The 17,216-nt window shown below is 40.4% G+C and overlaps 1 protein-coding gene across 6 annotated transcripts in view; it reads right to left on the bottom strand.

Annotated features, from left to right (window-relative positions):
* Positions 1 to 373: 373 nt before the first annotated feature.
* Positions 374 to 17,216, bottom strand: part of LOC115164607 (adhesion G-protein coupled receptor D1) — a 67,398-nt gene continuing 50,555 nt past the window's right edge. For 3 of the 6 annotated variants that reach the window (XM_029717265.1, XM_029717268.1, XM_029717269.1), the window contains 10 exons: positions 6,056 to 6,159; positions 5,769 to 5,880; positions 5,445 to 5,598; positions 4,309 to 4,375; positions 4,035 to 4,101; positions 3,805 to 3,896; positions 3,535 to 3,661; positions 3,380 to 3,421; positions 2,334 to 2,456; positions 374 to 2,257 (listed from right to left, as the gene is read on the bottom strand). In XM_029717265.1, coding sequence (XP_029573125.1) covers positions 2,162 to 2,257; positions 2,334 to 2,456; positions 3,380 to 3,421; positions 3,535 to 3,661; positions 3,805 to 3,896; positions 4,035 to 4,101; positions 4,309 to 4,375; positions 5,445 to 5,598; positions 5,769 to 5,880; positions 6,056 to 6,159 — 984 coding nt within the window. In that variant the 3' untranslated portion in view covers positions 374 to 2,161. The remainder of the gene's footprint in view (positions 2,258 to 2,333; positions 2,457 to 3,379; positions 3,422 to 3,534; positions 3,662 to 3,804; positions 3,897 to 4,034; positions 4,102 to 4,308; positions 4,376 to 5,444; positions 5,599 to 5,768; positions 5,881 to 6,055; positions 6,160 to 17,216) is intronic. The other 3 variants (XM_029717267.1, XM_029717270.1, XM_029717266.1) reach the window with 2 other exon arrangements.

The raw sequence follows: 17,216 nt of genomic DNA, 5'->3' as shown, positions 1-17,216 counted from the left end.
AACATTAACAAAATTGAAATGAAATGTAACCATGTTTGAACTTTTATGAAACGTTCTGTTCAAGTAATGAAATACCAAGAAAATGTTTTTTGTAAAGTTCCTTAAATGTGCTAATGTTCCAAAACCAAACAACTATCCTGCACCATTCCCAGAAGGTTGTGGGAAGGTAGTATGCAAAGTACCCATGGGAAAACCACGCGCTCACCAAGCTCTATAAAACACATGGTTCTCAAAATGTTATATGCCAGCTGGGTAACTTCTTACTGGAATTTCTACTTACAGTAGATAGTACAGGTGTAACAGTACTTATTTATTTTTATTTTTTTTACATACATTAGCTACTGAGGACTGTTGACAGAGGAATTACATTCAATCCATTTTTTGTTTGTATTTTTATTCCACGACAGAAACCTTGAGACATGAAGTACAATAGAACAAAACAAATGCCGTCCATATGATAGGATGGTCTGTTCTGAAATACTGAAGGACTAGGAAGTGCTTTTAAATTATTTCATAAAGTAAATCCTATTGTAGGAGACTAAGTGTTGGTACAGTGTCAGAACAATCAAGACTTTAAACAAGACATCTCCAATCTCAGTGAAACTCAACAAAAATACACTTTGCTGGACTCGTGTTTGTGAAATACATGTGTATGCTATTACTATGTATCCTAAAAGACAAATCATGATAAAAAAAACAAATTATTGTAATTTAAAAAGATAAATGGAAAATGAATACAAATTCACAGAACTATGTCTAATGCAATAATTCTCTATTTTATAAAAAAGCATGAAATAATGCAGCTTACATGAGGTACATTCAGAAATAGCACTGTCAACTCATCTCAATTCATCATTGTCAGAAGAAACAACAAAGAACTTCAAGAGAGGCAGAGTATCAAACATTGTGAGCATTGAGTGACTTGTGTGCTCTGACGCTTTGCAAATTTTTAAAACTGTAAATGACAAAATCCATAAATAAATACATTAAACTGTGGGGGTCTTAATTTGATTACACTTTTTACATGAAAGTATTCATCCATGTATGTATGTATGTATGTGCTAAGGCACGTTTGTTTGGTGCCAGATTCAATGTTTTGCACTTTCTGGACATTAAATATTTCAGAAAAGAAGAACATTGTTATTTATTCTTTCATTGGTTGGTTCAACACATAATGCTTCATGTACCATCCAGCCAGGACCCTGTAATAGAATAACCATCCTGCACAAACCCATTACCAGGCTGTTATAGCCTCCATTGTGACTTTGTCAAAACCATAATTCATTCTGAAAGTAACAATAAAACTCAAAGCTAAAGTATGTTTACATATCACAAAATATACCAATGCAAAACATTGGATAGCCTCTGGTCAAATTGATAATTATTCATGACAAATACTTGGGAAGAAACATTTCAAGACATTATACACTGTTGGACACAAACAATCTGAAACAGTTAATGGCATGTTTTAAATTCTCAAGGCCAAGGGCTCTTACAATCTCACAAAGTCCCCTCAGAATTCCCATCCCTACACTCTTAGAAAAAAAGGTGCGATCTACAACCTAAAAGGGTTCTTCAGCTTTCCCCATAGGTGAACCCTTTGTAGAACCCTTTTTGTTACCAGGTAGAACCCTTTTGGGTTCCATGTAGAACCCTTTCCACAGAGTGTTCTACGTGGGAACCAAACAGGGTGCTCCTGTGGGGACAGCAGAAGAACCCTTTTTTCTAAGAGTGCATATGCGTCAGGCCAGCTGTCTTTTTTATTAGAGAAGTTGAAAGGCACAGTCCCTTGAGTCTGTTTTGTCTTCAGGGTGTGCTGATGCCCCTTTGGGGTTACAGCTTTACCTCAAATCATTGCATAGTGGAGGAGTAAGGGAGTGGGAGGCTGTGGGCTATGGAAGCTGTAAGAATGGTTAGTCATTGTGTATAGAGCTCTACATGAAGACACATGACATCCTGACTATGTAGCTACACCACAACACACCCCCTTATCTAAGGCTTTTCCTTTTGAGTCCATGAGAGTGGATCATACATCACATATAACAGTGGGCAACAACACAATACTTAAGCAAGTGTTTGTCAATGAATCTAGTGAACTAGTGAACCCAAGGTTGGCATGGCATCTTACTTCCGCCATTGTCGGAAGCAAAGTCCTGTAGTTTTACACAGCGGACAGGTCAATCCGATTGGCTGAGTAGGTGCTTTTGTCCCATGTGTTCATCTTTGTGGGGCTCACGCCTCCTCTGTTTCCATTAATCTATGAGACAAAAAGGAGAGTAAATGATTGATCTCACATTTAAAGTTCTAAGTTGAATTCACGTCTTTCTTCTTACCCAATTAGACCCCTCTACCTTGGCACTCACAACATCAGAGTTGAAGGGTTTCACATTGATATTGCGAATGGAGCTGCTGGTAAGCGACCACACCTTGGTTTTGTGCTTGAAGGCAGCTCTGACCTAGAGCAAAACCATGAGAACGCCCAATAACAGGTGCAATATTTCATAAACCTCCCCAGACATTAGAAACAAAACAGAAACTATACTGAACAAAAATCTAAATGCAACATGCAACAATTTCAATGATTTTACTGAGTTAAAACTCATAAGGAATTCAGTTAATTGAAATAAATTCATTAGGCCCTAATCTATGGATTTCACATGACTGGGCAGGGGCGCAGCCATGGGTGGGCCTGGGAGGGCATAGACCCATCCACTTGGGAGCCAGGCCCAGCCAATCAGAATGAGTTTTTCCTCACAAAAGGGCTTTATTACAGACAGAAATACTCCTCAGTTCCATCAGCTGTCTGGGTGGGTGGTGTCAGATGATCCCGCAGGTGAAGAAGCCGGATGTGGAGGTCCTGTGCTGGCGTGGATACGTGGTTGTGAGGCCGATTGGATGTACTGCCAAATTCTCTAAAACAACGTTGTAGGTGGCTTATGGTAGAGAAATTAACATTAAATTATTCTCTGGCAAGAGCTCTGCTGGACATTCCTGCAGTTAGCATGCCAATTGCACACTCCCTCAAAAGTTGAGACATCTGTGGCATTATCTTGTGTGACAAAACTGCACATCTTAGTGGCCTTTTATTGTCCCCAGCACAAGGTGCACCTGTGTAATGATCATGCTGTTTAATCAACTTCTTGATATGGCACACCTGTTAGGTGGATGGATTATCTTGGCAAAGTAGAAATGTTCATTAACAGGGATGAAAACACATTTGTGCACAACATTTTAGAGAAATACGCTTTTTCTGCGTATGGAACATTTCTGGGATATTTTATTTCAGCCCATGAAACATGGGACCAACACTTTATATGTTGCGTTTATATTTTTGTTCAGTATATATCAACACTATAACAACATGAAGGGTGTGTCTTACCTCAGAGTTGAGAAGACAATGGAACAGGAAAATAAAGAATCCCTTTGGAAAGATCCACATGATTGCAGTCAATTACCATAAATAAAGGCTAATAAAGACCAATTTGATGTACCGTATTAAATTGAATAATAGTACATTTACAGTAGGCTACTGACCTGTAATGAGTTGAACACAGCAAACATGTACTGGAACATCAGTGAGTGATCGTTGATGGCCAGTACCCCAAAGATCCAGGAGATGCCCAGAATAGGAAGGAGTACAGCCACTGCCTTTGCAGTCAGCCTATACACACAGAGAGGCACAAACACACTAAGTGTCAACTATCTACAAACGATGTAATAAGTACTGTATTGATATCATTCTGACTGAGTGAGTCAGGATAGCATTATCACCATGAAGGTTTTAGGACAGAGATGATGACTCACTTGACTGCGTTGGCATCTCCATGAACCTTGTAATTCTCTGAACTAATACGAGAGATGATCCTCGTCACAGATATAAGAATCACAATATTCACCTGAGTCAGAGAGAAAACAACACACATCAGTTAATATCAAAATATCAAAAAAATCACTTTTATGAATAAAAAGCACTTAATTAGTTGTTCAATAACAACAGAAGTCAACTATAGTGGTGATTGCTTCAGTTCTCTTACCACAATGACAAACAGTGCTGGTGCCACAAAGGCCCAAATAGCCCCGATCTTCAAAGACAGCCAACAGCTGAGGGAGAGAGGAGAGATAAAACAAGCTTGGTTGACATCCCTCACATTATACTTCCCATTTCTGTTTCCCCTGTTGGTGTAAACTACTTATACAGAAATGGCTGTTTCATGGCACCAGTATCGACATTTTAACCCTATTCAATGGCACAAAGTGCTGCCAAGTGGTTTTGAATGTCCAGGTTAGAGTGTGTTGACAGTGTCTTACTTCCCAACCTCTCCGTAGCTGTCCAAGGCTGATGTCATAGAAACCACACAGATCACTAGTGGAGACCCTGGGTGAAGAGGGGAAATGTTAATCACCAGATATAGAGATATTACACACATCATGACATCTGTAACATTACATTGTCCAGTATGTGCATCCTTATATTGACTTCAGTCTAATGCTGTCCAAATCAAGTTTGGCAAAGAGTATTAGATGAAAGTTAGACAGACCGAGAGTAGAGGACACAGGACATATTTTTTTTATGAGGGTTTTCTGTGGTATTTTGTCATTGCTCATTTCCACCAACATAGTTATATTATTGGTAAAGCTTCTTTGTTTAATGTTGTAAAGACTTACTGAGTCCACAGAGATTTCCAGACTTCCCCGGCACAGAACAATTAAACTGTTACGCCAAAAGAGGAAATTAAGAATAAAGGATCAGAAGCCTTTTTTCACTGCTAATAACAGGAGCTGTAAACGACAAAACTCAGATGTCCTAACAGCTATATTTCCAGCTGCTGGACACGTCTATGCTACTTAATTTGTAGCTGGCCACAAATCGCAGCATTACTTCGGCCAACAACATAGGAAATGATAAAAATGGGATCTTATTTCCAATAATCACTCCAGCATGTGGAGGCTGTTCCCAGACAGCTAAACACACACACACACACGGAACACACACACACACACACACACACACGGAACACACACATTATCCTGTCTGTCTGTCCACAGAGACCAGGGCAGTCTCAAGGCCAAACCAGAGGTCTGCTAAAACCAGACCCAAAAGGTCATCCCAAAAGGTCATCCTTTTAATTGTGCCAGTAGGGTTGCAAAATTCCATTTACTTTCCCAAAACTCCCTGGTATTCCAGAAATCCCAGTTGGAAGATTCCTTGAGTTAGGAGGGGATGAGCAGGTAACCCTGGAATACTCCAACCGGGATTTCTGGAGAACTTGAGAATTTTGGGAAAGTAACTGGAATGTTGCAACCCTACAAAGCAGATTGTTGCATATAGCTACAGGTGTAAGTGGAAACATAGATTGAGCCAGTTTGATCCGAATGGGAATCACATCATTGTCAGTAAGACATTTGTGCCTAAAAAGGTCAATTAATACAGTTACAAGACGTACCCCAGCCAATCCCGTAGTAGTAGAAATGCTTGCTGCCCTCGGAGCCGAAAACCTTGATGACCATGCTGTAGAGGTGCAGGCCCTCCACCAGCATCCAGGCAAACACACTCAGGAAGAAGAAGTGGAGCAGCACAGCCATCGCCTTACAGGGCAGCTGGGAGAGGAAAGGGGTTAGGGTGACTAATGATCATAGTTGTCATCGTCATCATGCACGGTCTCATCATCATCATGCTTTGTTTCCTCTTCATCATCATACAGTAGGTACAACATCCCTTCCTGGTTCTAGCCAGTGAGATACTCTGGCTGTGGTTATGAGGTGCTTACCGTGCCCGGGTCAAAGCGGAAGCTGATGAGCAGCAGGATCTGGGCAACCAGAATGGCAAAGGACAGGTTGGCATGGATGTGGTAGCGTTGGTTACAGATAGTGCTCACTGTCCTGCAAGGCCACACAAATGATAAGATGTAATATTACAAGAAATGTATCAAATACGTTTGACATAACATTTAATCATAATGGTGTGAATACCACTTATAAAGAGCATGTGTGGCACACAACACATGTGAGGTGCTTTGATTGAGTCAGTGAACAATAAAGATGGAGGGATACTCACGACAGGATTGCAAACGTCATCAGAGTGATGGTCAGACAAAAGATGGAGATGGCACAGCCAATGTAACTGATGGTTGATAGCGCCACCTGGTGGGTCTTGGAAAGCTGGGTAAAGGTGAGAATCGCATCACAATTCATTAAAACATACAAATGCATTTAAAACAAAGGACATCAAGGACAACTGAAATCATAACAGCAATGCCAACTATATATGTTTGTGTGCATGTCTGGCACTATTACATGTATGTGCGTGTTCTTGTATGTGTTAATTTGAATGAGAGTGTGTGTATATGCATGTGTACAAACACCTGCACGGCATCAACCTCAGGCAAACCGGCATTAGTTGTAAAAACACTGCCACTTAGCGTCATTCAAATGTACTTTTATTATGTTTTATTTTTACTTTTTTTCTCTCCTTTATCTTTTGACTATCATTCTCTCTCTCACACAGCAACTCCACTCCCACTTGTCTCCAATTCCACATACCAACCCTCAGCTTCCCTCAGCCCATCCCATCTATCTCTGCTGGCCACCCACTTCGTGTTTCTACGCAACACATATCTTTCAACTATGCTATGATGTTTAACGTACAACTTCAATCTATCTAATCGAATAGAATCTACAGATTGCATGTTGAAGATAAATACTTTTACTAAGAGTATTAGTATATTAGTAATTGACTGACCCGGTCTCGCCAGATCACCTAACAGTACTATTTCTAGGGTGAATTTTAGATCAATGCTATGCATTTTCAGCCATTCCTGAACCTGAGACCAGAAACAGGCTACCTAAGGGCAATACCAAAATAAATGGTCTATTGATTCTGTATCCTCACAACAAAATCTGCAGAGCTTCGATGATTTTATGCCCCAAATATTCAACATTTTGTTGGTGGCAAGAATTCTATATAATAATTTTAGCTGAAAAGCACAAAGTCCTGAATCTTGCATTGTTTTATATATCAACTCATACACCCTGTACCATGGAATCGATACATCAAAAATCTCTTCCCAACTATTTTGCAATCTGTATGTCACAGTTGTCAACATCCCGGTCCTCAAATGAAACTGGTAAACTTTCCTATTTATACTATTTTTATTCCTCCGCCAGTTTTGATCCTTTATATTGGGCAGACAGACCTGTTCCCTACCTCCTCCCACTGCCACCCACTTCCTCAATTTTTGGGGCAATGCTGTAATTAATTGGTTGTACTCTTGGATTGAGCAGACCTTCCCGTACAATTCTGATAACTCCATGAAGGACATAACTCCACCATTACAATTTATAATATAATTTAAGAACAAAATACCCTTACAAACATCTTTCCCATAAATACAGGTATTTTATCAACCAGCACATTTCAGTTCAGCCATAATATTTGTTTTAATATTTGTTCTATCTTTTCAGGGGAATGAAATTGAAATTGTAGCCAGCTCTGCAATGCTTGTTTGAAAAAGACAGATACATTGAAAAAAGTATTATTTTCAAATAACCAAAAATGAGACATGGCAATCTGCACAAAGGCAAAAAGGCCATTTTTAAACAATGGATGAGCTTTTCTTATTAATCTACTTGAGAACCATTTAGGGTTCAAATAAAAGTTTTGAATGAGTGAAGCTTTTAGAGAGAGGTTTAGTGCTTTTATATTTAATAATCTCAACCCACCCAATTCATATTTATTATATAGATAGCCTTGTTTTATTTTGTCTAGTTTAGCGTCCCAGATAAAGCAAAATGTTTTTTGCTCATATGATTTGAAAACGAATCATCAGGAGTAGGCAGCGCCATAAGTAAGTGAGTAAACTGAGATATGACTAAGGAGTTAATCAGGGAAATCTTTCCATAAATAGACAGGTATTTACCTCTCCATGGTTGCAAGATCTTGTCTATTTTTACAAGTTTTCTATTGAAATTCATTGTGGAGAGCTTATTTATATATTTTATGATATAAATACAGAGTATGTCTACTTCACCATCAGCCCATTTTATAGGTAAGCTGCAGGTTAATGTAAAAGTTGTATTTTTTAAGGATCCAATACGTAATATTGTAGACTTGTCATAATTAGGTTTCAGTCCAGAGAGTACAGAAAAGTTATCCAGATCTTTAATGAGACATTGCAGCTTGCGTACTTAACATAAAACTTGAGTCATCGGCATACATGGACACCTTTGTTTTTAAGCCTTGGATTTCTAATCCTCTAATGTTGTTATTGGATCTGATTTTAATAGCTAGCATTTCGATGGCCATAACGAATAGATATGGTGACAGAGAACACCCTTGTTTAACTCCTCTTGACAATTCAAAACTCTCTTAGAAGTAGCCGTTATTTACTATTTTACACCTGGGGTTGCTATACATTATTTTTACCGATTTTATAAGAGAATTACCGAAATTGAAAAAATCCAGGCATTTATCAATAAAATCCAGTCTGACTTTATCAAATGCCTTTTCAAAATCCGCTATAAATACCATTCCTGGCTTCTTATATGTTTCATGATGTTCTATTATTTCTAGTAGTTGTCATATATTATCTCCGATGTATCGTCCATGTAAAAAACCTGTCTGACCAGGATGAACAATACCTGGTAAAACCCTTTTAATTCTGAGTGCTATGCATTTTGCTAGTATTTTTGCATCACAACATTGAAGTGTAAGGGGCCTCCAGTTTTTTCGATAGACCGGGTCTTTATATTTGCCATCTGGGTCTTGTTTTAATAATAGAGAAATCAGACCTTCCTGCTGAGTACCTGACAGACTACCATTTCTATAGGAGTAAGTAAAACAATCTAACAATGGAGCTTTTAGTATATCAAAAAATACTTGATATACCTCTAACGGAATGCCATCAAGCCCTGGGGTTTTTCCAGACTGAAAGGATTTAATAGCCTCAAAAAGTTCTTCCTCTGTAATTTGGCCTTCACACTGATCTTTCTGTACATTTGTTAATTTTCCATTTTTTATATTATTTGGAAAGAATTCCTTACTGAAATATTCATTCAGTGGGAGAGGATGAGACGGAAAAGAGAACATCTGCCTAAAATAATTAGCTTCCTCTTTTAAAATATCATTTGGAGAATCATAAATGACTCCGTCTTCAGTAATGAGTTTCTGCAAATTATTTTGACATTTTTGTTACGTTGTCACGCCCTGACCTTAGAGAGAATGTTTTATTCTCTATTTTGTTAGGTCAGGGTGTGACTTGGGTGGGCATATCTATGTTTCTATTTCTTTGTTGGCCTACTATGGTTCCCAATCAGAGGCAGCTGTTTATCGTTGTCTCTGATTGGGGATCATACTTAGGCAGCCCTTTTTCCCACCTGTGATTGTGGGATAAGAGTTATGAGTTATGTGAAGGCCAATTAGATGATGATCCGATTGCATTCTGTCTCCTATTAAAACTTTTTTAACCTTTGATGAAAGAGACAAGAAAGTAGTCAAGACGACTAGCTTGATTAAGTCTCCTCCATGTATATCTTACTAGGTTGGGGTTTTTTAGTCTCCAAATATCCACTATTTCTAATGTGTCCATAATATTTGTGATTTCCTTAAGGGCACGGTGATGATAGTTTGTAGAGTGATTACCTTTACGGTCCATTGAGGTACCTAACACTGTGTTATAGTCTCCTACCATATTGATTAGATCATTTGTTGCCTGTAAGTTCAATAAACTGGTATAAGTGTTTTCGAAGTGTGGATCATCCTGATTTGGACCATATAGATTAATGAGCCAAATCTCTTTTTCGTCCACTTTTATATTCAAAAGGATCCACCTTCCTTGCGAATCATTCCTGATTATTTGCACATTCTAATCAACATTTTTGTTAATTAATATCATCACACCCTTTGAGTTCCTTTGTCCATGACAGAAAATTATTTCACCACCCCATTCCTTTTTCCGCACAACTTCATCTAAGGATGTAGAGTGAGTTTCCTGTAAACAGTACATGTTATATTCCTTTTCTTTTAGCCAAGTAAAGACTGATCTTTTTTTATAATCTGCCAAACCATTATAATTATAACTAGCTATACTTATTTCACCCCTTAGCATAACTAGATACTATTCTCAGGCTAAATTGACCATAATTAGTGCTTGTAAAGTTACTGCCATCAGAGGTATTATGAAGGTCAAAACTAGAGCTTTCAAATGTCTGATATTTAGAATTCAAGAAATAGGATCAGGCAATATTTTTTCCCCCCCTTGCCTGTGAGCTAATGCCACAGATGTTAGAACATTGAGACAAATGATGTGTGTAACAAATCTGAGTAGGTTGATGTGTATGATATTGGATATGATATAATGAGAGCGTGTATGATGTCTGTATAAGAGTAAGACTATAATGTGTGATGTCCAAATAAATAATAACTCTGGCAATTTGCATGTTTGAGTGCCTATGTGTGTAACATGTAGTGCGTATAGCCTTAATATTCATAATTGTAATTGCATTATAATTACCTTTAACTTAATTGAAAAACACATCCCAGCATTTCCATAGCAATTGACGTTTCACATGATCATCAAAGAGACCTTGCATTACTCTAGAAACGGCTTCACTACAGTACAAATGTATTCCGTACAATATTTTATTATTCCCCAATGCCCCTATTCTGATATCTTCCCCTTGCTTGTTGTAAACTAAAGTATTGTTTTTATAGGGAATCAGTGAGTGGAGCTTCACTATGAACCATCACTGCCCTCTGTGAGATGTTTAAAGTAAGTGACATTGTTAAACTTCTGAATTTCAGACACTCAGAAGATTTTGCCCATACTCCTGACCATGCCACTATATAGGAGGTCATTGTGTTGCTTTAATTGCATGGTTAGCCTCCATGGCAGGAAGTGACTCCAATATGTGTGACCCCCTCAGTGCTTTGAGTCCTGTCCAACATGCCTGGCCAGTGCCAGCGCCAGTGCCAATGCCAGTGCCAGCAGAGTGGTGTGGTACAGTATGATGTGCTGGGCTTTAACAGGGAGCAGTGACCATCATTACTAGACCTCTGTGCCAGACTGGACTGGCTAACACTCTGTCACCATTGTAAAGCTGCTGTGGCATGAGACAACTCCCAGCAATGTAAAGAAAGAGCATGCCCCTGACCTTGTTTCTGAATGAGGTCCATTCTCAAACTATGCTGCTGCACATATTTTCTGTCCTTGTATGTCAAGGATGATTCCCCATTTCTCTTTCTGTGTGTCTGTCTGTGTGTGTATGTATATGTGTCCGTCTGTCTGTCTGTCTTTTTCATGTACAGTGCCATGAAAAAGGATTTGCCCCCTTTCAGATTTGTTCTATTTTTGCATATTTTCAATACTGAATGTTATCAGATCTTCAACCAAAACCTAATATTAGATAAAGAGAACTTGAGTTCACAAATAACCAAAAAATGGATACTTATATAAGGCAATAAATAGGCCATACTGGCAAAATAATTACAATTTATCAATTAAACACCAGAGTGATAGATGTGCAGAAGATGAATGTGCAAGTAGAGATACTGGGGTGCAAAAGAGCAAAAAATAAATAACAACATGGGGATGAGGTAGTTGGGTGGGCTATTTACAGATAGGCTGTGTACAGGTGCAATGATCGGTAAGCTGCTCTGACAGCTGATGCTTAAAGTTAGTGAGGGACATATAAGACTCCAGCTTCAGTGATTTTTGCAATTTGTTCCAGTCATTGACAGCAGAGAACTCGAAGGAAAGGTGGCCAAAGGAAGAGTTGGCTTTGGGGATGACCAGTGAAATATACCTGCTGGAGTGCGTGCTATGGGTGGGTGCTGCTATGGTGACCAGTGAGCTGAGATAAGGCGAGGCTTTACCTAGCAAAGACTTATAGATGACCTGGAGCCAGTGAGTTTGGCGACAAATATGAAGCGGGCCAGCCAATGAGAGCATACAGGTCGCAGTGGTGGCTAGTATATGTGGCTTCAGTGTCAAAACAGATGGCATTGTGATAGACTACATCTAATTTGCTGAGTAGTGTTGGAGGCTATTTTGTAAATGACGTCGCCGAAGTCAAGGATCGGCAGGATGGTCAGTTTTACGAGGGTATGTTTGGCAGCATGAGTGAAGGATGCTTTGTTGTGAAATAGGAAGCCAATTCTAGATTTAATTTTGGATTGGAGATGCTTAATGTGAGTCTGAAAGGATAGTTTACAGTCTAACCAGACACCTAGGTATTTGCAGTTGTCCACATATTCTAAGTCAGAACCGTCCAGAGTAGTGATGCTGGATGGGCTGGCGGGCGGGTGCGGGCAACGATCGGTTGAAGAGCATGCATTTAGTTTTACTTGCATTTAAGAGCAGTTGGCTGCCACGGAAGGAGTGTTGTATGGCATTGAAGCTCGTCTGGAGGTGTGTTAACACAGTGTCCAAAGAACGGCCAGAAGCATACAGAGTGGTGTCGTCTGCGTAGAGGTGGATCAGAGAATCACCAGCAGCAAGAGCGACATCATTGATGTATACAGAGAAAAGAGTCGGCCCGAGAATTGAACCTTGTGGCACCCCCATAGAGACTGCCAGAGGTCCGGACAACAGGCCCTCCAATTTGACACACTGAACTCCATCTGAGAAGTAGTTGGTGAACCAGGCGAGGAAGTCATTTGAGAAACCAAGGTTGTTGAGTCTGCCGATAAGAATACGGTGACTGTCAGAGTCGAAAGCCTTGGCCAGGTCGATGAAGATGGCTGCACCGTACTGTCTTTTATCAATGGCGGTTATGATATCGTTTAGGACCTTGAGCGTGGCTGAGGTGCACCCATGACCAGCTCGGAAACCAGATTGCATAGCGGAGATGGTACTGTGGGATTCGAAATGGTCGGTGATCTGTTTGTTAACTTGGCTTTTGATGACTTCAGAAAGGCAGGGTAGGATAGATATAGGTCTGTAACAGTTTGGGTCTAGAGTGTCTCCCCCTTTGAAGAGGGGGATGACCGCGGCAGCTTTCCAATCTTTAGGGATCTCAGACGATACGAAACAGAGGTTGAACAGGCTAGTAATAGGGGTTGCAACAATTGTGGAGGATAATTTAAGAAAGAGAGGGTCCAGATTGTCTAGCCCCGCTGATTTGTAGGGGTCCAGATTTTGCAGCTCTTTCAGAACATCAGCTATCTGGATTTGGGTGAAGGAAAAATGGGGGAGGATTGGGCAAGTTTCTGTGGGTGGTGCAGAGCTGTTGACCGGGGTAGGGGTAGCCAGGTGGAAAGCATGGCCAGCCGTAGAAAAATGCTTATTGAAATTCTCGATTATCATAGATTTATCGGTGGTTTCCTAGCCTCAGTGCAGTGGGCAGCCATTCTCCATTCCTAGCCTCAGTGCAGTGGGCAGCCATTCTCCATGGACTTTACAGTGTCCCAGAACTTTTTGGAATTTGTGCTACAGGATGTAAATTTCTGTTTGAAAAAGCTAGCCTTTGCTTTCCTAACTGCCTGTGTATAGTGGTTCCTAACTTCCTGAAAAGTTGCATATTGCGGGGGCTATTCGATGCTAATGCAGTACGGCACAGGATGTTTTTGTGCTGGTCAAGGGCAGTCAAGTCTGGAGTGAACCAAGGGCTATATCTGTTCTTAGTTCTACATGTTTGAATGAGGCATGCTTATTTTAGATGGTGAGGAAAGCACTTTTAAAGAATAACCAGGCATCCTCTACTGACAGAATGAGGTCAATATTCTTCCAGGATACCCAGGCCATGTCGATTAGAAAGTCCTGCTCGCTGAAGTGTTTTAGGGAGCGTTTAACAGTGATGAGGGGTGGTCGTTTGACCGGGGACCCATTACGGATGCAGGCAATGAGGCAGTGGTTGCTGAAAGCCTGGTTGAAAACAGCAGAGGTGTATTTAGAGGGCAGGTTGGTCAGGATGATATCTATGAGGGTGCCCGTGTTTACAGATTTAGAGTTGTACCTGGTAGGTTCCATGATAATTTGTGTGAGATTGAGGCCATCTAGCTTAGATTGTAGGAAGATAAAGATAAATGGGGGCAATTAATTCACATATGGTGTCCAGGGCACAGCTGGGGGCTGAGGGGGGTCTATAACAAGCTGCAACAGTGAGAGACTTATTTCTGGAAAGGTGGATTTTTAAAAGTAGAAGCTCAAACTGTTTGGGCACAGACCTGGATAGCATGACAGAACTCTGCAGGCTATCTCTGCAGTAGATTGCAACTCCACCCCCTTTGGCAGTTCTATCTTGGCGGAAAATGTTGTAGTTGGGAATGGAAATTTCAGAATATTTGGTGGCCTTCCTAAGCCAGGATTCAGACACTTCTTGGACATCAGGGTTGGCGGAGTGTGCTAAAGCAGTGAATAAAATAAACTTAGGGAGGAGGCTTCGGATGTTAACATGCATGAAACCAAGGCTTTTACGGTTACAGAAGTCAACAAATGAAAGCGCCTGGGGAACGGGAGTGGTGCTGGGGGCTGCAGGGCCTGGGTTAACCTCTACATCACCAGAGGAACAGAGGAGGAGTAGGATAAGGGGGACTATAAGAAGGATAAGTAGGGACTATAAGAACTGGTCGTCTAGTGCATTGGGGACAGAGAATAAAAGTAGCAGATTTCTGGGCGTGGTAGAATAGATTCAATGGTAATGTGCAGACAAGGGTATGGTAGGATGTGAGTACAGTGGAGAAAAACCTAGGTGTTGAGTGACGATGAGAGGTTTCGTCTCTGGAGGCACCAGTTAAGCCAGGTGAGGTCTCCGCATGTGTGTGGGGTGGGACAAAAGAGCTATTTAAGGCATTTTGAGCAGGATTGGGGGCTCTGCAGTGAAATAAAACAATAAGAACTGGCCAAGACAGCAGTAGACAAGGCATACTGACATTACAGAGAGGCATAAAGCAATCACAGGTGTTGATCAGGAGAGCTAAGACAACAATGGGTAAATGGCGATGAATGGACAGAGTGTTAAAGTAATTGCCCCCTTACACTCAATAACTGGTTGTGCCACCTTTAGCTGCAATGACTGTAACCAAATGCTTCCTGTAATTGTTGATCAGTCTCTCACATCGCTATAGAGGAATTTTAGCCAAGTATTGCATGCAGAACTGCTTTAAATAGGGACATTTGTGGTTTTTCAAGCATGAACTGTTGGTTTCAAGTCCTGCCACAACATCTCAATTGGGGTTAGATCCAAAACTTCATGTGTTGCTTTTTAACCATTTTCATGTAGACTTGCCTATTTTGGATCATTGTCTTGCTGCATGACTAAACTGTGATCAGCTTCAGCTCACAGACAGATGGCCTGACATTCTCCTTCAGAATTCTCTGATATAGAGCAGAATTCATAGTTCCTTCTATTAACACCTACTTTAGAAAGGCAAACGCATGCCATTCCTACATGCTATCAGCCCTCGTGTTTTTGACAATCGTCACTTTCAGCGGGAGCTTGCCATCGGCATCTCACAGCCCTCGATGAGCCAATGTTTTGGATGAAATCATAGGCAAAATGTACAGTATCATGCAATTTCCATACACCATCACACAATAGGTTTAAGTCAAGAGCGTTTTTTTTGCTATCAATGAATTCCCAAATACGAACGGGACAAGAGACGGCACCCATAACGCCATAAAAGCACCATCCCAAAACAAGTTCAATTATGTGAACAAAAAATACTTCCACTCTTAATGTGAAGGTGATAGGTTATGTTATGGGTAAAATAATCTGCTGAATGTGGTGGCAAACTGGCTCGGTGGAATGCACGAGTCGTTCATTCTGCAGAACAGCAATGTCGGCCTATACACCTACAAGAGGGAGCTGTTTAGGATGGGTGGCTTATTGGTGAGTTTTAGCTAATCATTTGAAGAAAATTTGCCATTTCTAAAACAACTTGAATTGTCCTTATGGTCCTCTCTTTGTTGCTATGTTTTTATTCTTACAGGTCAAACCACAACGGAGTAATCCAAATAAAACATTTTGATTGTACTCAATCTGGCACTGCTTCTATTTCAGTGTTGGAAAAAATCTACTATTTCTGTGGTTGCGTGGTGGTATTTCATGGTACTGCGTTGTATATTCCCCACCAGCTTTAAAGTGATGGGTTTGACCATATGTGGTCAATTATGTGCGTTTCGAAATGCAACTAGGTCGTGCACAAGCACTGAGAACAATCGGTAATGGTATCAACTACCAGTGTGTATATGATTGATGCTAGTAGGGGATTGTTTGATAAAGCACACTTTTTTTGTGTGTATGAACATTCTAAATCCCGTTCGTAATTATAGATATTGATAAATGAGGCCCCAGGAATATTCACCCTGTGAGTGTGGTGACCGACCATCCATCTTGAATGGATTGCCAAAATAGAAAAGGAAAACCGTCCTTTCTGCTCAGTAATCTAGGCCTATTGCAGCAGTCGTCTCCTTGATGCTATACTTTCCTCCAGTCACTACCTAATTAGTGGGCAGCAGCTTTATCCCTCAGCTGGATGGGAACATCCCACTCATCAATATTCTGGAACGCTGTGACTGCTCCACTGTCCTAATGACAAGGCGCACGGTAAAGTTAATGGAGAATCAAATCTCAATGTCTGTAAATAACATCTGCTAAATAAAACAACAACAAGCCTTACGCCACACACATACATACAGTGCTGTGAAAAAGTATTTTCCCCCTACTAATGTGTTCAAGACCGAATCTCTACTTTTGCATATTTTTTATACAGATTGTTATCAAATCTTCAACCAAAACCTAATATTAGGTAAAGGGAACCTGAGTGAACAAATAACAACAATTACGTATTTGTTGAATTTTTTTCATTAACAAAGTCATGCAACACACAATGCCCCTGTGTGAAAAAGTAATTCCCCCTTACACTCAATTTACTGGTTGTGCCACCTTTAGCTGCAATGACTGCAACCAAATGCTTCCTGCAGTTGTTGATCAGTCTCTCACATCGCTGTGGAGGAATGTTGTCCCACTCTTCCATGCCGAACTGCTGTAACTCAGCAACATTTGTGGGTTTTCAAGCATTAACTGCTCATTTCAAGTCCTGTCACAACATCTCAATTGGGATTAGGTATGGACTTTGACTAGGCTACTCCAAAACTTCAAATGTGTTGCTTTTTAGCCATTTTCATGTAGACTTGATTGTGTGTTTTGGATTATTGTCTTGCTGCATGACCCAGCTGTGCTTCAGCTCACAGTCAGATAGCCTGCCCTTCTCCTGTATA

The sequence above is a fragment of the Salmo trutta genome, chromosome 27, assembly GCF_901001165.1.
Source record: "Salmo trutta chromosome 27, fSalTru1.1, whole genome shotgun sequence".
Taxonomy (NCBI): Eukaryota; Metazoa; Chordata; class Actinopteri; order Salmoniformes; family Salmonidae; genus Salmo; species Salmo trutta.
Note: the sequence above shows the minus strand (reverse complement) of the source record. Positions and strands in the feature narration are given on the sequence as shown.